This window comes from Thamnophis elegans, chromosome 4 (genome assembly GCF_009769535.1).
Source record: "Thamnophis elegans isolate rThaEle1 chromosome 4, rThaEle1.pri, whole genome shotgun sequence".
In the NCBI taxonomy this organism is placed as follows: domain Eukaryota; kingdom Metazoa; phylum Chordata; class Lepidosauria; order Squamata; family Colubridae; genus Thamnophis; species Thamnophis elegans.
This window is the reverse complement of record NC_045544.1, coordinates 45,365,762-45,391,696: the sequence shown is the minus strand read 5'-3', so window position 1 is coordinate 45,391,696 and position 25,935 is coordinate 45,365,762. Positions and strand designations below refer to the sequence as shown.

The 25,935-nt window shown below is 39.7% G+C and overlaps 2 protein-coding genes across 3 annotated transcripts in view; one reads left to right on the top strand and one right to left on the bottom strand.

Moving 5' to 3' along the window:
* MTFR2 (mitochondrial fission regulator 2) overlaps positions 1 to 6,899 on the top strand; it is a 30,495-nt gene extending 23,596 nt beyond the window's left edge. Inside the window, exon 9 of the mRNA XM_032216580.1 lies at positions 6,302 to 6,899. Coding sequence (XP_032072471.1) covers positions 6,302 to 6,331 — 30 coding nt within the window. The 3' untranslated portion in view covers positions 6,332 to 6,899. The remainder of the gene's footprint in view (positions 1 to 6,301) is intronic.
* Positions 6,900 to 14,078: 7,179 nt separating this feature from the next.
* The window catches only part of PDE7B (phosphodiesterase 7B), a 190,115-nt gene continuing 178,258 nt past the window's right edge, over positions 14,079 to 25,935 (bottom strand). For both annotated transcript variants that reach the window (XM_032214809.1, XM_032214810.1), the window contains one exon: positions 14,079 to 14,990. In XM_032214809.1, the coding sequence (XP_032070700.1) occupies positions 14,779 to 14,990 (212 nt within the window). In that variant the 3' untranslated portion in view covers positions 14,079 to 14,778. The remainder of the gene's footprint in view (positions 14,991 to 25,935) is intronic.

The window sequence follows — 25,935 nt, the reverse complement described above, 5'->3', positions numbered from 1 at the left end:
TTTTTTCAAGAGGCAATTGGACTTTATGGGTTTTCTTTGAAGAAGTTTTGCTTCTTATTCAAGAAGCTTCTTCAGAGCTGAAGAAAACCAGAAAGTCCAGCTGCCTCTTTAGAACAAGTAGCACATTTCCAGAAATGTTAGCTCATGCAAATAACCACTAGAGGGCAGTAACACACTATCTTCAAACAGTTGCGTCCTCTGTAGAGACCCCTTCTCAAAGCTGTTCATTCCGAGTTTGTAAGCTTACATAGGTGTGCAACTAATTTGGTTATATACAGTTAGTAAATAAGAGTTGTGGCGAACTGTTCCACCTGAATATTAGTCTCTCATTTCATTTCCTCCCCAAAGTCCTGATTGATGCTTTTGTTCCGTCTAAATATCCAGAAGTGGCTGCTGGTGCAATTTGCTTTGGGTCAAAACTAACTTTCTATTTGTTCCTAACTGTATTGTGAGTCGGTTTTTCTGCCTGACTTCTTGCTCAGGATGCTTTCGGTCCTGTCTCTATTCACTTTACTATTTTGCCTATGAACACAAGTATCTATGGAATGAAATCTGGGCCATCCTGGTGCATAATTAGTCTCTGCTAGGTATGCTATATGGAAAAAATATAGTTTGATACACATATTAGTCCATAGGACCAAAGTAAATAATAATAACAGTACTCCGGAATAGAAGTACAGTGCTGCTTTTCAGACTGATGTAGACATTAAATACGATTCATACACACAATTATACAGGTAGTCCCTGACTTATGACAATTGAGCCCATAATTTCTGTTGCTAAATGAAACATTTGTAGTGAGTCCCGTCCTCCCCCCAATTTATGACTTTTCTTGCACAGCTAAGTGAATCACTGCAGTTGATAAATAAGTAGCAAATTGATAAGTGAATCTAATTTCCTCATTGACCTTGCTTGTCAGACAATTACAAAAGGGGACCAATCCCATGACCTCAGGACACTGTGATTGTCACAAATATGAACCAGTTGCAAAGCATGTGAATTTTGATAATGTGACCATGGAGATGTTGCAATGGTCGAAAAACAGTCATAACTCACTTTTTTCAATGCCATTGTAACTTTGATCGGTCATTAAACGAACTGTTGTAAGTTGAGGACTACCTGTTATAGGAAAGAGTGAAAAATTAGATACCTAATTTGAAATTTACTCATAGGTGTAAAGTGCTCCAGAAGCTTTGAAGTTGTAATTCTTCACCGCTATAGGACCATGGTGGAATGCAATTGTGTAGAAAGATTTCCCATGGCAATTTGCTATGTTCAGCCTTCTGGTAGAAGGCAAGCTATACTTGCACAAACAGCATTTGGAAGGAATAAAAATTCTATATCTTGAAATACCATGTTTAGGAAAGCAGAAAGCAAGGGTCGTTTTAAATGTAACATATGTACCACATTACTGGAGTTCTTATATGGTTTTTATATTATTTCTTGAATGGTATTGTTTAGTGTTTAATAAAACATTTTAAATTTATGTGAGCTGCCCAGAGTCACATATTTGAGATGAGATATAAAATGGAACAATAAATTATTTGATTTGACATAAATAGTACTATATTTAAAAAGTCTCAAATATCCCTTTAGTTTTTGGCATCACTGCTAAGCAACCAAAGCATTTCACACAAGTCTGAACTTGACTATAATACTAAGCCTTAAGGTGGCTTTTTCTAGTGTGTGTGCGTATTTGCTTTAATACACCTTAACCTACCTAGACCAACCAATTTGATTACATTATGTTCTACAAAGTGTGCCCTTAAAATTGTGATACGATGATAATGGCAAATTGGCACAGGGTAATTATAATTTATTATTGTCCTGACTTAATTCTAGTTTGCTTTGAATTTCTATTCCTGCCATTCATAGGACTACAGCAAAAACAAAGCAAGCAACCAGAATCATAGATTAACATGGTTTTTCTCTAGAGTCCCCTACTTACCCTTCCTTTTCCTATTCATCTCCTTGTTGACAAAACCTTCCTTGCCTGCCAGCTTGCCTAGTTTTGTTTCGCAAAGTGAGAAAAGTCTTAAAAGGCTATTTACTTAATAAGTGTTATTTTTTTTTAAAAAAAAATGTACCTGTACTTTATTTTGCACTTTTTACATTAGTCACCTTCATTCGTTGCTTACAAATTCTCAACTCTGTCCTTATTTTATAATACATGCAGTATTTTTAAGCCCATTACATGAAGCTTAGGTTTATCTGTCTCCTGACACACCCCACTCTCCCTTCCATATAACAAACTGGGCAGGAACAGGCCAGGGGTGGGTTCCTGCCAGTTTTAACCTCTTCTATAGAAGAGGTTCCACAAATCTACAGTGCCGTTTAGAACCGGTTCCAGTTCCCTTCCTCCGCCCGTCCGCACATCATCAAGATGAATTCTCGGAGTTGAAGTCCACAAGTCTTAAAACTGTCAAGTTTGAACACCCCTGGGGTTTTTTCTAAAGGGTTATGAGTGCAAGGGTTTTGTAACTTGACAGCTTTAAGACTTGTGTGCTTCAAATGTCAGAGTTTCTGAGCCAACATTTTGATTGCTAAGCAAGAGCGCTGTTAAGTGAGTTTCACCACATTTTACAAGTTGGCCATGCCCACTGTCACATGGGTGGCAAGCCACTCCTACCTGGTCACATGGCCGGCAAGCCACTCCCACAAAACAGGCCACACCTACAGAAGAGGTTCTAAAAAATTGAAACCCATCACTGGAACAGGCTCTTAAAAATGTCATCCTTTTTTTTTTGGTCAACCGTTCAATTGTAGCAATTGTCCTCACAGCCACTAACTTTCTATCAATATTTGCTTAATTTAAAATTTCTCCATTCAGCTCTGCTGTCTTGAAGTATTTGCTAAGCATTGCATCGCATGCGTGGCCAATCGTAGACCACTTTTATTACATTCACTGACCAACCTTTCTTTCTATATGTGTACAAAAGCATTCCATAATTCGCACTTATTCATTTTATTATACTTTCTTTAAATCAAATATCAAAAACTCAAAGCATTAAGGACAAGTTAATTAGGCCAAAGACTACAATAATAATATTAAAGTCTCCAGTGAGTAAAAAAAGGAAGACTGTTACGGGGCATTATTAACCATAGTTTTTTTTTTTTTTAAGTACTTTTACTTCTGTAGCAGCATTAACTAAAGCACCAATTTTGGGTTTGTTGCCAAATAACAAAATCATTAAATCCAATTATGTGAAATTTGGCAACCACTTGTAAGAGGCAACTATGCCTAATAATTATGTTCAGTTCTGAATAATAGCTACCAATATTAGCTGTTCCCTTTAAAGGAGAAAAGCCTCATTTTATTATTTTGGTATTATTTTCTCATAAGAAGCTATAATTTTTGCAAATTTATCTCAGTTTCAAATTGCATTTGATGGAAAGCAGGCTAAAAAATGATTTGAAAATATTGCGTGACAAGAAGAAGCCTTCTCGTGTTTTCCAGGTACAGTATATTGAAAGAGAAACCTTGGAAGGTTGGAATTTCAAATAAAGGTTAAGAGTTCTTATTACATTTTGGTCTGCCAGTATGCTGGGGCTGCTTATTTTGGGATGTATTCTACTTGCCTATATGAATTTATCTGCTTTAACCTTTTTGGACATAAGGTTTTATCACTAATGGCCAAAAAAGAAAAGAGCCAAGTTACAATTTGAGCCAACCTGTTTATCCCTCACATCTCTAATAATATATTTAGTTATAAGATTTTTATCCTGTTTTTATTACTTTATAAAGTAATAAGTAAAGTAAATAAAAGAAACTGAGCTAAATTTGAAAAATTATTAAAAATTTAAAAGTGACTCAAAGCAGTAAACATACATGATACGCCTTCCTCCTCTTATTTTCCACACAGTAACATTTCTGTGAGGTGGATTAGATATTAAAAAAAAAGTAATTGGCCCAAAGTCACCCAACTAGCTTTCATGCCTAAGAAGGACTAGAACTCACAGCCTCCTGGTTTTAGATCAGCACCTTAACCAAACTGGCTGACTGGTCCTTCAAATATAAAGATTGAAGATGTTTATGTAAGATCCCTGAGGTTTAAAAAGTTTTTAAAGAGAAGGTTGCATTAAAAGAACTGAGAAGCTAAAAGTTACTTTTGTTGTGGCCCGCCAGCAGAGCTGGCAGCAGATTCGGACAGTGAGGTTGGGGAGAAACATGGACCAGTCCTGGAGTCTGGGGAAGGCTCTGATGAGTGCTCTGCATTGGAAGCAGAGATGGGTCCAGGGCCGTCCAACAGTTATCAGCTGCCTTCAGAGTCAGATATCTGGGGCACAAGAACAGCTGGAGCCTGTTCCCGATGTGTGCATGCACAGAGCTGCCAGGAAAAGGGAAGAGCTAAGGAACAAGGGCCAACTTGGGAGTAAGGCCACAGGTGGATGGTGAATGGCTCCTCCCGTAGGGAATAAAAGAGGAGCGAAAGGAAAGGGGTGTTTGCAGGAGACAGTTCATTCTTGCATTCTTGCCAAATATTGCGGTGTCTGAAAGATATCAGCCTGGCCACTCTCCAAGCCTGATAAAAGTCGGTAATTGTGAACTATCTTGAAAGGCTGTGGGCTGGGACTTTGCTGGAGAGGAATTCACTGTAAATTAAATAAAGGGTTTATTGAGAAGAGTCGGCTTCGTGCTGCTGGGAAAGCCTAGGTCCGAACAACTTTTCTATTACCAATTTGCCTTTTGGCACATCTTCATAATGGATGCTTTCTGATGATGGGAAAGTGTTGCAAATAGCATTTACAGTGGCTTACAATACACTGCATTAAGAGTAAGAAATTAACATATTCCAAATAATAGCGTAATACATAAGCAAAACACTAATTTGTTCTGCTATGGATATAAATAGATAAAAGTGCCAATGACATGCAATCATTCTCTTTAGGCTATTTAGAAAAGTTTAATTCTTGGGACTTCCGAGGCAATATGGCTGTCAGCCTCTGCTTTGCTGCTGCTTCGGCTGCCATTGAAACGGGGAGGGAGGGCATGGTATTTGGGAGGGGACTGATTGTTATGCTGGAGGAAGATTCTGGAGTTTCTACTGCCCGTCTTATTGCGCATGCGGAGATTTCCCGCCAAGGCCAACGGCACCGACATTCCATCTTGGTGATGCCTTTCGAAGTTATCTCGCACCTGACACTTGGGAGAATTATGATTGGACTGTGCATGGGATGCCAAGGGGTGGGGAATGGGTTATACAATATATCATTTGCTTTCGCGCCTAAATAATCAGACTTCGCTTTGCTACGCTTCTGTTCATTTATAATTAGTAAAAGTACACTTGATTTCTATCAATGGAGTCTTGTGGTTTTCTTTCCTGATTATCCAATGAAGAGGTGCTGACAATAGCAGGCAAATTGCTTTTTGTGGAGCCGGTGAAGATGTTTGAAATAGGAGCAGGTGAAGGGATCGGCTCCTTGGAACTTGAACTAAGGAGAAAATAAACCCAAGTTTTAGTTCTATACAGATTCTCCCTCCAAAGAGATTGCTAATGTCCAGTGGGTTTGTGAAGTCTGGTGAAATATTTGCCTAAGACACCCTTGGGGCTTTTTAAGGGGACATTGTGTTTGCTTACTTCCTCTCTTAATTACTTTTGTAAGCTACTCATTGCTGATTTCTTTGGAGTCAAAGTTTTGAAAAATAAGTTATATTACACTGAAAGACTTTCTTTCCATCCTGGATGAAAGAAGCTCTGAGTAAGTTTAAGGATTAACAAGAGAGATTTTAATTTTTAGAAAACAAAAGAAGTGGGACTAGAATGTTGATTTCAGAAAGTCAAGGGGCTAAATGAAGTTGAAATAATATTTCTGGTGGGGTATTTAAGATTTATAAAATAGTATGTGAAGTTTTTGAAATTAATGGTAAGAAATCCTCTCATGGGAAAATTTTGCTGACTGGAAAATAAATAGATGATAAGCAGGGTTATGAAAGCTGGCTACAGTGAACCAGGAACTACGAAGGATTACTGCACTGTTAAAGGAGGACAGACCCTTCAAAATAATGGAACAATAATACTATTAGACCGTAGAACAAATTAAGGCTGTTCGGGAACAATTTACTTAGAAAGTACTTATAACATTGTGTGACACTATAGAGAGAAAATAGTAGAACAATAGATTTTATTGGATAAAACATCCTGATTTAAATATTGATTTGGAGTTTAAAAATGATTGAACTATAAAAATGATATGGAAAAGGACGTTAGGACTTGAAAATGGCTTTAAAAATGCCAGAATTTGAGTAATAGGGAAAATGACAACAAAATGGAAATGAAACCAGTTTATGTTTTGATAATAGGGGCATATAAGCAACAAATCAGAAGAGTGACTTGGAAAGCCGCCTTACTGTGGATTTACAAGAAGGTTGTGGAGAACCAAGAAAACTCTGAGAAGAGACAAACAGCTCAAACTGTTCCAGGAAAAAGACAAAAGAGAAACTGATAAGAAATCCCTAACTAGAAAGGATCAAGCTTTGTAAAAATGAAAAGAAGACTTATAAAGTGATTATGTTAGATAATGGTGTATGTATGTATGGTTTCTGGTAGTTATTAATGGGACTCCTTTTCACCAGGATTGTATGATTATGCTTTAAAGACTTGTTTGCAAATGGAAAGATATTTCTTTTGCGTTATTTCTTAGAGAAAATGACAAGCTTAGATTGTAAAATTAATTTTTTTTGGTTAAGAACAAATTATGAGAAATTGATTGATACATATTTTGAAATTGGATTATTGATAAGGGATTATTGATGGGAAGAAGAGATTTTTTTCTTTTACTTAAGTATTAGATAAGGTGGTGTTAGCCAAATTGTTTATGTGTGACTGGAGGAAAAGTAATCTTTTATATATCTTCTCTCATTTTTCTGCTTTTAAAAAATATTTCCCTTTTCTTCTTTTTTATATTAATACAATATAAATACAATTTCTATTTGTATTTTTTAAAGCTTTCTTTTGCAAACTTCAATAACTTTTTTTTTAAAGTTCATTCTTCACTAACTTTTGGAAGACCTTCACTGAAGGACTCCATTTGGCTTCTAGGAGGAAACTTATCCAAGAGAAGAAGAGCAGCAGTTTAGTGCTTCCTATAATATAAATAGGGATGCGGTGGTTCAGTGGCTAAGACGCTGAGCTTTGTCGATCAGAAAGGTCGGCAGTCCAGCAGTTGGAATCCCTAGTGCCTCGTAATGGAGTGAGCTCCCGTTACTTGTCCCAGCTTCTGTCAACCTAGCAGTTTGAAAGCATGTAAAAATGCCACTAGAAAAATAGGGACCACCTTTGGTGGGAAGGTAACAGCGTTCCGTGTGCCTTCAGCATTTAGTCATGCCGGCTACATGACCATGGAGACGTCTTCAGACAGCGTTGGCTCTTTGGCTTTGAAATGGGGATGAGCACTGCCTCCTAGAGTCGGGAATAACTAACACATGTGCGAGTGGAACCTTTGCCTTTACCTTATAATATCCCAATCTGGAAGTCTTTCAGTAAATTCAAGTGCAGGCTTAATAGCAAGATAGCAAATAAGCCCCAATGGAGAACAAGAGGCTTCATCAATCAGTACACAAAATCACCATAATTGGGAAGAAAAAAAAGCAGGCTTGAGTTGGCAAAATAAGTTGTTCAGACAAATCTGCTCACTTCTCACATAACTCTATTAGTACCATATCATTTCAATATTTTCCTTCAGTCTAACACATTATCTTCTGAAGTGGCTAGGACTGATTTTGAGTAAATCTAAGCTCCACTCTGAATTGTGTGAGTATACACTTATGACCATTTTTCACATTTAGCATTATTGCAGCATCCCAATGTTAATGTGATCAAAATTCAGACACTTGGCAACTGACTCATATTTATGATGGTTGCAGTGCCCCGGGAGTCATGTGATCATCTTTGGTGACCTGACAAGCAAAGTCAGTGGGGAAGTCAGATTCATTTAACAGCCATATTACTAATTTAACAAATGCAACTATTCACTTATCAGCTGTGGCAAGAAAGCTTGTAAAATGGGGCAAAACTCACAACACGTGTCTGTCTTAGCAACCTAATTTTTTGGCTCAATTGTGGTTGTAAGTTGAGGACTATCTGTAGTTATGGCTGAAGCAGGAGCGAAATTGTTCTTGAAGTCAATGCTGGGCAGTTCCTGTAGAAAAATGGCCATGCATTCCTTCAATTCATTCGAAAAGGCATCTTACTTTTTTTCAGATTTGCTTACAAGTTTCCTAGCAAAGCCATAAGGCAGCAAGCAGAACTCACAGCAAAAAAATGACAAAGCACAACAGCACCAGGTGTACGGAATAGATGAAAATATCTGGATATTAGGAAAAAAAATCAGGAGGTAAGGTAAAGGTTCCCCTTGCACATATGTGTTAGTCGTTCCCAACTCTAGGGGGCAGTGCTCATCCCCATTTCAAAGCCAAAGAGCCAGTGCTGCCCAAAGATGTCTCCATGGTCATGTAGCCAGCATGACTAAACGCACAGAACACTGTTACCTTCCCACCAAAGGTGGTCCCTATTTTTCTATTTGCGCTAGGTTGGCAGAAGCTGGGAACAAGTAATGGGAGCTCACTCTGTTGTGCTGTGCTAGGGATTCGAATTGCTAAACTGCCAACCTTCTGATCGACAAGCTCAGCGTCTTAGCCACTTAGCAAATTTTAATACAGATTTGTTAGCCATAAAAGTGCTACCAAACTTCCTTTTTTGATTCCACAGACCAACAAAGTATCTTTCTATGATGCCTGAAAAGTATTCATCTTGCTTGCTTAATTTCTAGAGTCAGCCTATGGCAATAAAATAATACATAAGTACCAGTTCTTAAAGGATGAAAAGGCATTTTGCAAAGTATCATTCACAAAGTTTATGAGAGCAGCAACCATTAGACAAAAGTGGGGGGGACACTTTCATTGTTCATCTGTATGCTCGATTCAGGATGTGGCTTATTTGACAGACATTAAAAAAACAAACTTACATTTCAGCATTTGGTTGAAGTGTGGCCTGGTTCTTTCAGCTTAATGGCTAATACTTACACCCATGGCAATTGAATCTTGATCCCACTGACATCAATCGTCATTGATTTTTGTTTGCTCAGAAGTGCACTTTACATATCAAATCTTTTTGTTTGGTAAAAATGCTGGCAGAGAATATTTAATATCCAATTTAAACATTTTCTTTTCATTAAACTCTTGTGAATAGAAAATACAAGAACTGTGCTGCTGATATAGTAGAACAGAAACACAATGTTCTCCCACCACTTTTTCCCCTTGATGTAGTCCTCCTTGTGGTAATCACAAAATTTTTAATCATGGACTCTGCTCAAATCCGTGTTGAACAAGGAATTCACAGTACTACATGCATGGCATAACAGGATAAAATTGTTCACAATGATTCCATTAGAATTAGAAGTGCAGTGGTTAAATGCAGGACTGCAGGCTACTTCAGCTGACTGCAGTTCTGCAGTTCGGCTGTTCAAATCTCACCGGCTCAGGGTTGACTCAGCCTTCCATCCTTCCGAGGTGGGTAAAATGAGGACCCAGATTGTTGTTGGGGGCAATATGCTGACTCTGTAAACTGCTTAGAGAGGGCTGAAAGCCCTATGAAGTGGTATATAAGTCTAACTGCTATTGCTATTGGACTTCTATGCAAATCTGAAGGTTTGGTAAGTCATAATCCTTCTGAGACAAGAAATGCAAGGACAGAATAAAATTTGAGAAATAAATGTATGTATGTGTATAACCCGTTACCTCACTGGAGCTATTTGAGCTTGGAGGGATTGGTGTTAAGAACCTGCATTTGGATGGCAAGTATTAGCCAGCAAGTAAATCAAGGGCAGAACTTTGCAAAATCATAATCATGTCATGACAATGTATGGAATGGCCCACAGGACCTGAAATAAAAAGTCTGCTGAATAACATTTATGGAATGATGTGAAAATGGTTACTGTAAATATTGAGAACTTTGGTGACTGATTTTTTCTTCCACAAATTTGTATTTAATTTTTTGTTAAATCTTCAGAAAAAACACAGGAATGCTATTATAAATAAAAGAATAAAAATACTGTTGAAATCCAATCAATTCATTGTGCTAAATATCTCTGCCAATAGTTTTGACAGAGAGAATCCTGTTGTCTCTGCCTATATAAAGCTCCTTTCTACAAGCCCCCCAAATGTTTGATCAATGCTTCCACCAATTGGGAGTGTTTTTCAGCCGAAGTTCTCAATTCAGCTTGAGACTCAGTGATACATTCTTTTCGTTTCACCATTTTGTGACTCGTCTTCGAATTTGACCACCAACCTCTTTCTACATTATGTTTAAAAATACAAGGAGGAGCACTTCAAGGTGGTGGCTGCATTCACATACATTTCTCAATCATATCAGAGTAAATTAACTTTTTAATTGAGCACTGCTTGTATCTACGGCTGGGAAATTGAGGAATAAAAACAGATAATGTTCAGACTTTGCCTTGTGAATTAGTCTTAAGGAGGTTGCTTGAAAACTAAAGGTGATAGAAGTTAAAGTATTGGAGAATGTTTGAGAATAATCAGGATTCTAACAAAGAAGAATATTCGTAGCTCAGGGTTGAAATGAGGGTTCCTTGGTGCTCTCTGAGCTTAGTTGATTTCTTAGTTTGGGTAATGAAATGTCTGCAAGAAAACAACCAAGTTCCGTGAACACTAAGGATTTCTCAATCAGGATTCTGTTGGGCAAGTATATGTCATAGGTTTGGTTGGTTTACCAGTCTAGTTGTCCCTTGATATTTTTCATGCTGACCGAATTCTAGACAATAGAATTCAACAACAACTGGAGATAACAGTCCCCACCCACCCATCTTTTAGAGAGATGTACACTCAAACATTATTCATTTATGACTTCCTGACATTGTGTTACTGCTGAAATGAGTTTTGTACTAGGAAGAAAGAGGGACCAATAGCCTTACTGTATAATATCCAAATGGAAGGTCTTCTTCATTTAATTTTAAAACATATGACTTAGACTTTTATTTGCCTTACTATGCAACTACCTTTTTTGTATTCTGTTCCAACTATACAGGTGAAACTCGAAAAATTAGAATATTGTGCAAAAGTTCATTTATTTGAGTAATGCAACTTAAAAGGTGAAACTAATATATAAGATAGATTTATTACATGCAAAGCAAGATAGTTCAAGCCGTGATTTGTCATAATTGTGATAATTATGGCTTACAGCTCATAAAAACCCCAAATCCACAATCTCAGAAAATTAGAATATTGTGAAAAGGTGCAATATTCTAGGCTCAAAGTGTCCCATTCTAATCAGATAATTAAACCATAATACTTGCAAAGGGTTCCTGAGCCTTTAAATGGTCTCTCAGTCTGCTTCAATAGGAATCACAATCATGGGAAAGACTGCTGACCTGACAGCTGTGCAGAAAACCATCACTGACACCCTCCATAAGGAGGGAAAGCCTCAAAAGGTAATTGCAAAAGAAGTTGGATGTTCCCAAAGTGCTGCATCAAAGCACATTAATAGAAAGTTATGTGGAAGGGAAAGGTGTGGAAGAAAAAGGTGCACAAGCAGCAGGGATGACCACAGCCTGGAGAGGATTGTCAGGAAAAGGCCATTCGAAAGTGTTGGGGACTTTCACAAGGAGTGGACTGAGGCTGGAGCCAGTGCATCAAGAGCCACCAAACACAGACAGATTCTGGACATGGGCTTCAAATGTTGTATTCCTTTTGTCAAGCTGCTCCTGAACAACAAACGACATCAGAAGCGTCCTACCTGAGAAAGATGAGAGACATGAGACCGAACAATGCAGAAGAGCCGAAGGCCGCTATTGAAGCATCCTGGTCTTCCATAACACCTCAGCAGTGCCACAGGCTGATAGCTTCCATGCCACACTGCATTGAGGCAGTAATTGCTGCAAAAGGGGCCCAAACCAAGTACTGAGTGCATATGCATGCTTATACTTTTCAGAGGTCCGATGTTGTTCTATGTACAGTCCTTGTTTTATTGATTGCATGTAATATTCTAATTTTCTGAGATTGTGGATTTGGGGTTTTCATGAGCTGTAAGCCATAATCATCACAATTATGACAAATCACGGCTTGAACTATCTTGCTTTGCATGTAAATGAGTCTATCTCATATATTAGTTTCACCTTTTAAGTTGCATTACTGAAATAAATGAACTTTTGCACAATATTCTAATTTTTCAAGTTTCACCTGCATGTGATATTTTGTCATGACTGGTATTGTTTCTCTTCAATACAAACAGAGTTTAATCTGCCATTGTTATGCCACTTCTGCTCCATAAGGAAAGCTGGGCTCAGTTGCTTTCCTGTTTGAAGTTCATTTATCAAAAAATCTCCCTTCTTTGTAGTGTTTCTGTATTCTCTGAAAATGATATCCATGTAATTAGCAATAACATAAAAATAATGTGTAAAATATAATGAATCAAAAATACCAAGATTTTGTTGGGGAAAAAATACCATACTACTAAACAATGCATATACTTTGTGCATATGTTCATTTGGAGAATACATTGCTTTTTTAGAAGTAGCCCATGTGCATTTTGTTGGATATGCATATAATAAAATGTGAACTGATAATTAGCAGAACTGACCTATCCAAAATCATTTCCAGTACTATTGAATAAAGTCAGCTTCATCTTCAATGTTGCTCCACCTCTAATCCCACCCCTCTGTTATAGGCACACAAAGGTATTCCTAGAACAGTCATTTAGCCTTCTAGTTGACCTGTCAGTCTATTAAAAGTACTGTAAGTTGCGAAAATAGGCTTTAACTTTAATGGGCTTAACTGACTTTTTATTTTTTTAATTACATCTTAAATTCTGTCTCCTTAATGTATTGAGGGCTGCCTTGTGTACCATTTTGACAGAAAGACAGTCTGTAAACCTAATCAACAAGCAAAGTCAAAAATCCCTGAAAAACTGGATAATTCTTTAGCAATTTACAGGCATTAATAGCATGTTTCTGCAATTTTTGATTGGTAGCATTGTTTGGGTTCGAAAGACATCCTGAACTTCAAAGTGAGTCATTAATGTAGGGGTGAATTATACTTTGAGCTTCAATTCTCATAACAAAACTGGGTATAGGCAAGAGATGGTGGGAATTATCATTCAAATCACTGCAGAGTCTAAGACTGTCTATTCTGGCCTTAATGGATAGAGTAAGAAGGGGACAACAGAGAATGAGGTGGCTGGATGGAGTCATTGAAACAATAGGTGTGAGCTTAAATGGACTCCAGAGGATGGTAGAGGACAGGGAGGCTTGGAGGAATGTTGTCCATGGGATCACAATGGGTCAGACACAACTTTGCAACTAACAACAGCAAGTGTACCTCAGTTTATGACAAAAAGAACTGGACACTTTGGGGGCAAATATAATTCTGAGTAAAACCATGTAGGATTATGGCTCTGCCATTATTTTTACATTTTTACTAGAAATGCCTGTGGATATCTTTCAACATAATATAATATCTTGGAGACTTTTAACAAAACTACTTGATATGATGCAACCCTTGGCTACTTCAAGGTCCAATTTCATTTGGTCAGTTTGGCATTAGCATTTTTACATAAAACAAAGTTTATAGATTTATCCACTGAAGTTTTTTTTTAAATGACAAAAATTGTGCTGAATGGCATCTTCATTAATTACTGGAACTCATGCCCACAAATGAATGCAAATCAAACCTGCAAACAAAAAACAAACAAACAAACAAAAACCTCCAGCAGATATTGACCACGTAATCCTTGGCAGGGCAAATGAAAACACTTAAAATATAAGACTTTCAGTAGCCATCAGAAAGTTAAAGTACTGTATGCTGGAACTTGAAGGCCTTTATCTGCAAACAAACGAAAGTATATTAATAGTATTTACAAATACTAAAACTAACAGTATTTTGTTCACAGTGCCATTGCCTATACAGGTAGCTTTCCATGATACTTGTATTTTGGCATGAGAATATATATATATATATATATATATATATACATATATATATATATATATATATATATATATATATATATATATATATATATATATATATATATATATATTTTTGTATATATAATGAAAAACATACAAGTGTGAATATAAACAGGCCACAGATACAGCCATCAAAAGAGACATCTGGGAACATTTAAACTATACAGCTCTTCCCTTTTGATTCGAGAGGAAACATTGTTATTTCGGTGAGAATGTCAGTCTTTTTTCTAAAGTGGTTTAAAATGATCAATGGGTACCACTATGAAAAAATCATTGTGTACACAGAATAATCTTACTTCAAGGTTCTTTAAATGCCTTTTCCAATGCATCAAATACAAAAATTATAAAAGACATTAGTCAGTTAAAACTTCTCTCTGTGTGTGGCCAAATGTCTTCTGATGATGCTGGTGGTGAGTTTTATGTGCAGCCCAGCTGCCAATTCAATGTACATTACTCCAAGCCTTTGTTCAAAACACCTGTATCAATATCACACAAAGTTAATGCAACTTGATAACCCAAAATGCACTGGTCTTTCCTGTGTCCTCCACTATTCCTATGAGTTGATTCCTGCTTATCAGTCCAGTTTCATTATCTTACCCAAGCTTGAGATCAGCGGTGACGAATGGCTTCAGATATTAAGATGAAGAAGGAAAATTTGGTGGCACTTCAGAATCAAACCTACAAATAATGTAGGTTTTTCCAATAGTAACCTTCAGGTTCAGTTTTCCTCCTGCTTTCTTGATTTTCTGTCTTGATGATGGGTCAACAGACCTGCAGGATTTTGTTGCTGTGCCACCTCTATGGGGTTTCTCCTTCATTAAAAGTCTGTTCTTCGTTTTCAGAAATTTGAAGTGAGTGGTCAATGGTGATGCCATGTTGCTTAGGAAGCAATCTCTTCCACTTGGTCTTGTTTCTTCTCAGATGGTTTAGCATGTTTTCAGATAAATGAGTGTTCCCAGTAAAGTTGGCCCATTCTTCAAAGAGTGGCTCCACAATATAAGTCATGAAGCCTGGAGAAAAACATAAGGCAAGTTACATCAGCAGTTTAGTGATCACTAAATGCCCTTTTCTGCTAAGTCAACATTCTACTCTGAAAAAGGGCTCTAGCATAGCTTCAAGGTTGCATTATTTGGGTGTACCTTAATTAATACAAAATTAATTAATATTAATTTTATTTAACTTACTAAAATTATTTTGCTTTTCTTTTAAAATAAACTTTTGCTCTCACACTGCTCTACGCCTGCTGGAATGTAATGCTATTTGAACGGATCTGATGGTATCCCGCCTGGTTATTTGAGGGACCGACTATTTCCCATAACCAGTGAAACATTAACCATTAATCAGTGGAACAAGAGATTGTGGGTGTTTCATCACTGGAGTTTTTAAGAAGAGACTAGATACCCACTTCTCCAAAATGGTTGGATTAGAACAGTGTTGGCTAAACTTTTTGTCGAAGCATGCTAAAAGCAAGGAGATCTTGGGGGGTACATGTGTGCGTGCCCACACCCATAATTCAATGTGCTCCCCTGCACATGAGGGCACAACCCCCCTGCGCATGAGCAAAGGTCTCACTGAAGCCTCCGGACTTCCATGAAGCGCTTTGGGCCATTTTTTGCCCTCCACAGGGTTTAGGAAAGCCTTCTGAAGCCTCTGGAGGGAGAAAAAGGGCCCAATAAGCAAACCAGAAATTTGGTAATGGAAGCCGGTGGGCCCTGTTGGGCCGTTTTTTGCCCTCTCCAGGCTTCAGGAGGCTTCCGTGAAGCCCAGGTAGGGCAAAAAATGGGCCAACATGCAAACTGAAAGTTCGGGAATGGACTTCTGGGTTGCCTGTTGAGTCGTTTTTCTCCCTCTGGAGGCTTCAGGGGGCTGGTTCCACCACAATACCGTGAAGCCCTTATCCACGGAGACATAAGCGCGAACCCTAATCCGCGCCGTCCGAATTGCTAAAGCAAATGCGACCTTACCGCACTGACATAAGGGCAGAGGGCAAATCCGCGCCTTCCGAAGCACTCAGCACCCTAAACCTAGCCCTAACCCTAAACCTAACCCTAAAGCAAACCCCTAAACCTAATCCTAACCTTAATTTAAATCGGCTTTCTGCCGCCGCACTGTTTTAAAGCGCCCTTCTGTCACCGTGCTGTTGTCGCGGCGGTGATGACGTCGCGGCGATGCGGTTTTATCACCGCTATTTTGACGAGCGCGGTTTTGTCGTGCCATGCAGGACGCTTCCGTTACCGAATTTCTGGTTTGCTTTTTGGGAGGTTTTTCGCCCTCTGGAGGCTTCAGGAATGCCAAAAACCAGCTTGCCAGCATGCGCATGCATGCTGGAGTTGACAGGGCAATGCCTCACGGGCCCTCAAGAAATGCCTCTGCATGTCACCTGTGGCACGTGTGCCATAGGTTCCCCCTCATGGAGTTAGAAGATCTCCAAGGTCCCTTTCAGCTCTATTCTGATTGAACATCTGCCTGGCCAATTTCATCCTGCAGGGTTGGTGCATTTTGAGTTCCTTCAATTAAACAATGTCGTTTCTCAGGATCTCAAAAATGCTCCTCTTTAGCACTGGCTACCCTCTGAAATAAAGTTTCCCCAAGATCTGGATGGCCTCCACTCTACTATTGTTTAGAAAAGCCATAAACGTTTAGCTCTTTACCTAGGCCTTCAATGAGAGAGAGTGAGGCTCCCTGCTTCCTTGTACATGCTATTCTTAATTTTTTTTATTTAATTGTAATTTGATTATTGTAAGATGGCCAGAGCCATTGAGAGACAACAACAACAACAACATCATCAATATCATCATCATCATCATCATCATCATCATCATCTTCATCATTATTATTATACAATTGTATCACAGCAGCCAGTTGTTTCGCCAGATTTGGCATTGGTTACTAGTCGGGCCCCATCCAGGGGCCTAGGACGTTGTAACGTATTTTCATAATATGCGTGCAGATCCAAGCAGTGCGGCTTTTTGCATTTGACTGATGGTGATTTTGTCAATTTTTAACTGTTTTAAATGTAATTCCAGTGCTTTTGGAATAGCACCCAGTGTGCCAATTACCACTGGAATTACCACTGCTGGTTTGTGCCATAGTCGTTGAATTTCAATTTTTAAGTCCTGGTATTTTGCATTTTTTTCATGTTCCTTCTCGGCGACCCTGCTATCACCTGGTATTGCGATGTCTATGATTGACCTTATTTTTCTCAACCAGTGTGATGTCTGGTGTATTTTGTCTGTTTGTATACGGAAATCCCACAAGAACTTGACCATCTGATTTTCGGTGACTTTTTCAGGCTGATGTTCCCACCAGTTTGTTGCTGTTTTAATATTATAATTTTTGCACAAATTCCAATGGATCATTTGTGCTACTGAATTGTGCTGCAATTTATAATCAGTCTGTGCGATTTTTTTACAGCAGCTGAGTATGTGATCAACAGTTTCATCAGCTTCTTTGCAAAGTCTGCATTTGGCATCATCAGAGGATTTTTCGATTTTGGCCTTAATGGCATTTTTGCGGATAGCTTGTTCTTGCGCAGCCAGGATTAGTGACTCTGTTTCTTTCTTTAATGTACCTGTTGTTAACCATAACCAAGTTTGTTCACTATCCACTTTATCTTTTATTTTTTCCAGAAATTGGCCATGCAGTGCTTTGTTCTGCCAACTCTCCATTCTTGATTTTATCACATCTTTTCTGTATTCTTGTTTCGTCTGTTGGGCCTTCAGTAGATTTTTGTTCTTTACTTTGATTAATAGATGTTCTTGACTTTCTTTTAAATAATCAGCCAGTGCATGTTTTTCTTCTTCAACTGTTTGCTTCACTTGTAATAATCCTCTGCCACCTGATTTTCGTGGCAGGTAAAGTCTATCAGTATCACCATGTGGATGTAAACTGTAGTGCATTGTCATTAGTTTCCTGGTTTTTCGGTCCAAAAGGTCCAAATCAGCTTGTGTCCAGTTAACTATACCAGCTGTGTATCTTATAACTGGTATTGCCCAGGTATTTATGGCCTTGATTGTATTTCCACCATTCAATTTAGATTTCAAAATTTTCCTAACTCTGTTGGTGTACTCTTGCCTGACAATAGTTTTTACTTCTCCATGCTTGATGTTATCCAACTGCAGAATGCCTAAGTATTTGTAGGCTTCATTTTCTTTGCATTTAATTAATTGGCCATTGGGCATTATTATTATTAATTATTATTATTATCATTATTATCATTATTATTATTGTTGTTGTTATTATTATTGTATTACAACACAATTGTATCACAACAGCCAGTTGTTTCACCGGATTTGGCGATGATGATGATGGTGATTGTTATTATTATATACTTTATTCATTAAACATGAAAATCAGCCAACTGAACATTTAAAAATGTATTACAAATACCAGTGACTGGTGTTAATGGTTGATGCGGTTTGCTGCCAGCGTCCTAGGTATCAACCAAGTACCTTCTTAAAATATAAGATGTTCCGAGTAGCACAGTTTTTTGCAGTTCCGCTGGTGTTATTGCAGGAAGCTGCAATTTATTGATGTATCTTGTAAAATTCTTGGACATGGTGCCAAGTGCCCCGATGACAATGGGTATCACTGTTACATGCTTCATCCATAACCGTGTAGTTTCAATGGCCAGGTCGCGATATTTCATTATTTTTTCTAGTTCTTTTTCTTCGACTCTGGCATCTCCAGGAACAGCAATATCAATTAACTGTACATTTCGGCCCTCTTTAACCATGATATCAGGCATGTTGTGCTCCAAATGACGATCCGTTTGTATTTGAAAGTCCCACAAGATCTTCACGTTCTCATTTTCGATAACTTTTTCCACTTTATGTTCCCAAGACTTTCTGGATACAGGTAAATCATATTTTTACATAATCACCAGTGGATTAATTTAGCAACTCGGTCAGGTCTAGCTTTGTAATCAGTTTGTGCAATTTTCCTGCATTCACATATTAAATGTGAAACAGTTTCGACTTTGTTATTGAAAAGTCGGCAGTTTGGGTTATCAGTGGATTTTTGTATCTTTGCTTTCATGGCATTAGTTTGTAGTGCTTGTTCTTGAGCAGCCAGTATTAAATCTTCCGTTTCTTTCTTGATAGTTCCCATCTTAAGCCATGTCCATGTCAAGTTGTCATCACATTTTCCTTCAATGTTTTTCAAGCAGATAACATCTTGAATGGAAAGCTTTGGTTTTCCATCTATTTAATCTGTCATCCAGCTGTTTTTCCTTATATTCTGTCTTTGTTTCTGTTGTTTTTATTCTCCGTTTTCACAGCCTGCAGCAATTTTTCTGTACTTTGGTTTACATAATTCAAACTTTGTTTTTCTTCTTGTACAGTTTGATGGGTTTGCAATAGCCCCCTGCCCCCTATTTTTCTTGGCAGGTACAACCTGTCGATGTCACTTCGTGGATGTAAAGTGTACACTTCGTGGATGTAAAACATATTCAAAGGTTTGCGTGTTTTCTGGTCCAAGTTTTCCAGTTCAGCCAGAGTCCAGTTGATGATTCCAGCTGAGTAGCGTATCACTGGAACTGCCCATGTGTTAATGGCTTTAATTATGTTTCCAGCATTCAGCTTTGATTTTAATATTTTGCGGACCCTCCTGATGTATTCCTTTTGCGTTGACTCTTTGACTTTTCCATTCAAGATGTTATCTGCTTCCAATATGCCTAGGTACATGTAACCATCATCCTTTGCTAATGCTTTCACTATATTTCCATTTCCCAGTTCTATTCCTTCTGTTTTTTCCATTTTTCCTCGCTGCATGGATAATATAGCACATTTTTCAAGTCCAAAGTTCATTTTGATGTCACTGCTGAACAGTTGGACTGTGTTGAGTATTGATTTAAGTTCAGTGGGGCTTTTCTCATATATTTTTAAGTCAACCATATATAGTAGATGGTTTATCTTGCCATGTTGGCTTGAGATTTGGTATCCCAGTTTTGTGTTTTGTAGGATTATTATCAGTGGAATTAATGCAATGTTGAACAGTAGTGGTGAAAGTGAATCCTCTTGGAAGATTCCTTGTCTGAAGTTGACTTCACCAATGTTTTCCCCATTTGTTGTTAGAACTGTTTTCCATTTTTGCATATTTGCTTTCAAAAATGTACATATATTTTTGCTGATTCCAAAGTTTTCCAAATAGGTGTTAATCCAGCTGTGGGATAATGAGTCAAATGCCTTCTTGTAATCAATCCACGCAATATTTAAATTTGTTTTTCTTCGTTTTGCATTTTTAGTACCATTTTTTCTTTGAGCAGTTGATATTTTGTTCCTCTTGGTTTTTTATAATTTCCTTTTTGTTCTACTGGATACAAACTGTTTTCCATCAGATGATTGAATACTGAATTTGCCAGTATCCTTGTAAAAAGTTTGAACGTTATTGGCAGACAAGTAATTGCGTGATAGTTGCTTGGTTCTGTGCCTTTTTTTGAGTCTTTCATTATGAAGTATGTTCGGCCAGCTATTAACCATTCTTCGCTTGTTGTATTTTGAAGCATTTGATCAAATTGAGTGGCCATGCGATGATGGAGGTTGGTCAGGTGTTTTAACCAGTATCCATGCAGTTCATCCAGGCCAGGTGCACTCCAGTTCTTGACCTTCTTTGCTTGTTTTGCCACCATGTCAGTTTTTATTACAATATTTTCCATCTTGTTTTGTGTTGTTTGTTGTTGAATATCTTTGATCCAGGAGGCAGTGTTGTTGTGTTCCACTGGGTTTTCCCACAGTTCTTCCCAAAAGTTCACAGTTTTTTCTTTACATGGGTGAATATTAGTTTGGATTCGGTTTTCATCAAGGGACCAGTAGAAGAGGTGTTGGTTTCTTCTGAACTGGACATTTTCATGATATTGTTTCATTCGTCTTTCGTATCTTTCAATTTTCCTTCCTGTTGCTATTGCACATTGTTTTAGTTCTTCCATAATTTCCGTTATGGTTTTTTCCTCCAGGTTGTATTTTTTGTGTAAACTATTTTTCAGCTTTTTATTCTTTAGTTTTCCTTCTTTCAAGAACTTCAGATTGCTGATATCCCCTCGTAGTTTTTTAATTTTATTTTGAAGTCGAATTTTTCACTGGTGTTCCAGTGGGTTTCTTTTTTGGCATTTTATAACCTAGTTCTGCAGTTATAATGGCGACTCTGCTATACATTAATTGGTTGGTTTCATATAGTGTGCTGGATGGGATGGAAGTTAAAATGCTGTTCGTGGCAGTTAACAGATCTTTCACTCGTTTGCTATGCCCTTCGCGAATAATAATTTTTTCTTTCAGCATTTTTGCTAGATCACTTAGCTCTACACTTTCAAGTTGTTGCACAGGAGGGTCTTCTCCTGTATGTTCGTTTCTTCCACTGGCTGGTCAATTTGTTCAGGTGTTGGAGCCACTTCTTCAGCTTGTTCATCATCACTTGTTTTCTTTTTAGCCAATATTTCTAGATGTTGCATTTCCACTTCTGTGAAAACTTTATTACGGGTGATGAAGCACTTTTGATCCATTAATCTTTGTTCAGTTATGTCACTTTCTGGGTGTTGTTCCTTCCACAGTTGCATCATTCTTTTTTGAAATCCCCTGGCTGTTGGTTCTGCCTGGTAGTAATATTTGAGGATTTGTCGATTTTCTTCGGTTGTCCAGGTTTTGCACTTTGGTTCCAGTCGCTTTGCAGTTGCACACCCTGGTTCCCTGGCAGTAACAACTGAGCCCTGTAGCCCTTTTTCAACAGATGTCCAGGAGCCATAGCATCTGACGTGGTCCTTGTTGACCCGGACAATGACCGATCCAGAGTGGAATTTTGTTGGTTTCTCCTCATCATTAGTAATGGTAGGTGCCTGGGTTGGTTCTCAGTGCTAAGCCACTACTGGTTCAAGGATAATATCATAACTGTAGGAACCACATCAGATAGCTGTCCAGGCCCAGCCACGGCAGGAAAGAGGCCTACCTTCTTGTTCGATGGTAGGAAGGAAGGATTATTATAATTATACAATTGTATCATAGCGGCCAGTTGTTTCGTCGGATTTAGCATTGATTATTAGTTGGGCCCCACCCAGGGGCCTAGGACGTCGTAATGTATTTTTGTAATATGCGTGCAGATCCAGGCAGTGCAGCTTTTTGCATTTGACTGATGGTGATTTTGTCAATTTTTAGCGGTTTTAAATGTCATTCCAGTGCTTTTGGAATAGCACCCAGTGTGCCAATTACCACTGGAATTACCACTGCTGGTTTGTGCCATAATCGTTGAATTTTTATTTTTAAGTCCTGGTATTTTGCGATTTTTTCATGTTTCTTCTCGGCGACCCTGCTATCACCTGGTATTGCGATGTCTATGATTGTGACCTTATTTTTCTCAACCAGTGTGATGTCTGGTGTATTATGCGCCAGTATTTTGTCTGTTTGTATGCAAATATCCCACAAGATCTTGACCATCTGATTTTTGGTGACTTTTTCAGGCTTATGTTCCCACCAGTTTGTTGCTGTTTTAATATTATAATTTTTGCACAAATTCCAATGGATCATTTGTGCTACTGAATTGTGCCGCAATTTATAATCAGTCTGTGCGATTTTTTTACAGCAGCTGATCAACAGTTTCATCAGCTTCTTTGCAAAGTCTGCATTTGGCATCATCAGAGGATTTTTCGATTTTCATCTTAATAGCATTTGTGCGGCTAGCTTGTTCTTGCGCAGCCAGGATTAGTGACTCTGTTTCTTTCTTTAATGTACCTGCTGTTAACCATAACCAAGTTTTTTCACTGTCCACTTTATCTTTTATTTTTTCCAGAAATTGGCCATGCAATGCTTTGTTCTGCCAACTCTCCATTCTTGATTTTATCACATCTTTTATGTATTCTTGTTTCGTCTGTTGGACCTTCAATAAATTTTTGTTCTTTACTTCGATTAATAGATGTTCTTGACTTTCTTTTAAATAATCATCCAGTGCATGTTTTTCTTCTTCAGCTATTTGCTTCACTTGTAATAATCCTCTGCCACCTGATTTTCGGGGCAGATATAGTTTCCTGGTTTTTCGCTCTTTGTGCGCATGTGCGGGAAACAGAATGGCGACCAGGCTTTTTCCCTTAGCACAATCTGACGAAAAAGCGCTGGGAGCCCCTGAAACCGACTTTTTTACTGCTCTTAAAGAGGTCCCTGGGATGATTGAAAGTCAAGGGATACGTGAAGACCAAATACCGAGGGGAGCCGACACCTTTCATCGGCCCCGGACTCCAGAATCTTCAGCACGGCTCGGTGGGCTCAGCGGTGAAGATGGTGGCCCCGTGATGATGGCGGAGGTGTCTGGGAGAGTTTTGCGGCGGTTGCGAGGCCTTTCAGACTTTCTTCTACAGGCTGGTGAGCCTCCAGCGACCTTGTCGGCCGATTGCTGTCACTGCCATCTCTTTAAAGAGGGAGAGATCGATCGGGGCTTCTATGTGGATTCTATGTGGATTGGGCGAAGCAGGCAGCTGGCTGTGTATGCCGCGGCCGTAGCCCTTCCCGGTTGCCCCCCCTTCGCATCTGGCTCGGCTTTTCCACCAACGCTGCCTTTTCCACCAATGCTGCCTTTTCAACCAACGCTGCCTTTTCTCTCCATTGCTCCCTACTCGAAGTGTTGTTTCTGGTGAGCCTTCCCCCTTGCCTGCTCTGGTTGTTGCGGAGTCCCCGTCAGTCTTCCCTGCTTGGTTCCTGGTCTCTTGTTACTTTGGACTTCGACCATCTGACTTTCATCAACTACAAGTCTAGGGCCTTTGGATTCGCTTCCTTAGCCCTAACTGTTTTCATCGCTGCTACCTTCCACGGCCCCTGGATTTCCATCACTGACATTCTTATTGCCTCCTGCTACGACCCCTGGACTACCAACTGTGATAGCGCCCATTTAATCCAACCAACCCATTCTATCACGGCGCTACGGATTGTGGTCGGTTGGGGGCATTTACGGTGTGTGGGAACGTCTGTGGACATGTTGAGGAATACCCGAGCCCCCAACCCTTTATTCCGATTTGTCCCTATTACCCTGAACTTTTGGACCTTCTTCTGGCCTACAGGAGAGGAGAAGTCGGATTTTCTCCTGTCTTCCACCCATTGCCATTGCCGGTTCTCAACCATTTAACCTACTTCCGGACTTTTAGACTTATATTGCACTATTTTTAAGACCTAAGACTTGCGCAAATTGCCCTAGTATGTGGAGTGTGTATGTATGCTAATGAATGTGCCCACTTTGTATTAGTTTTAACTTTTATCCCCTGTTTTTACTGTACCTACTGTTTTTATTGTTATAGTGGGGTGTGGGTGTTAAGTATGGCTGTTTGGTGTATATGAGGGGACTGGGAGTGCGGCAGGGGGCCCCTCTGCTGAGTGCAAAGGCAGAAGCAGATGGGGGCCCGAAACTGCCTCTCGTCCCGGAGTGTATGGGGTGAATGGCCTACCAAGGAAAGTGGGGGCCATGGGTTGGGGAGAGGGGTCTATGGATGGGGGGACGGGACGGAGCATCCAGGTTACATTTGGGAGGGGCAGGTATGACGGGAGCTTCAGAGCAGGCCATTACCGGGGAAGGAGGGTTCGCTACGTCACAGTGGTTCCTCCTTTCGGCCCCGATAGCTCATCTCAAGGACCAAGTGGCAAGGATGATCAGGGCCCTGGCCTCAGTTTGTTGTTGCTAAATGCCAGATCTGTGATTCATAAAGCTCTCCTCATCCGGGACCTGATATTAGACGAGGGAGCAGATCTGGCATGTATTACTGAAACATGGTTGGGCCACGAGGGAGGAGTCCCCCTCTCTGAAATGTGCCCTGAGGGGTTTCAGGTGCTCCACCAACCGCGACACCAGAGAAGGGGGGGAATGGCTGTCATCACCCGAAGGTCACTGGTTCCTCGTAGGATCCCTGCTCCGGAGATTGTAGGATGTGAGTCTCTGCTGGTGAAGCTGGACCTTGGGGGTCAAACGGGTGTGTTGCTAATGTACCTACCTCCCAGCTGCGTTGCAACAGCCCTGCCTGAACTCCTGGAGTCAGTAGCCGGACTGGCGGTTGAGTTCCCCAAACTTATAGTATTGGGGGATTTCAACCTGCCATCTCTCGGCGAACGCTCTGATGGGGCGCAGGAGTTCATGGCTTCCATGACAACCATGGACTTGACCCAGGTAATTCTGGGCCCAACTCATACAGCAGGACACACGCTCGACCCCTTGTTTCTCTCGGGGCAGTGGAGATGTGATCTGAAATTGGAGAGCATTGAGATCTCGCCCCTGTCATGGTCAGATCACTTCCTACTGAGGCTGGACTTTTGGAAACCACTCCCCCACTGCAGGGAGGTGGAGCCGATTAAGTGGTTCTGCCCCAGGCGCCTGATGGACCCTTTGGGATTTCAAACGGAGCTTGGGGATATACCTCACTCCCTTGCCCGCAGCCCGACAGAGTCCTTGGTCGCTGCTTGGAATATAGCGGCAGCTGGGGCTCTTGATCGGATTGCGCCTTTGCGGCTTCCCCGCGGCAGTGGATCCAGGAGGGCTCCTTGGTTCACTGAGGAACTCCGGGAGATGAAGTGCCAAAAGAGACGCCTAGAGCGATGCTGGAGGGCTAGTAACTCCGAATCTGACCGAGCACTGCTAAGAGCCTTTATTATTTATTTATTTATTTATTTATTTATTTATTTATTTATTTTGTATGCCGCCCACTCTCGGAAGACTCAGGGCTGCTTACAAATAAGAAGGGAAAGGGGGATATAAAAAATAAAAAACAACAGTTAAAAATTCAAGAACATTCATAACATAAGATGGGGCTGGATAATTCAACAGCCCCAGGCCTGCCGGAACAGCCAGGTCTTGGTCACTTTGCGGAAGGCCAGAAGGGTAGTGAGGGTCCGGATCTCAACGGGGAGATTGTTCCATAGGGCTGGAGCAGCAACAGAGAAGGCCCTCCCCCAGGGGGTCGCCAGCCGACATTGGCCGGCAGATGGAATCCGGAGGAGGCCT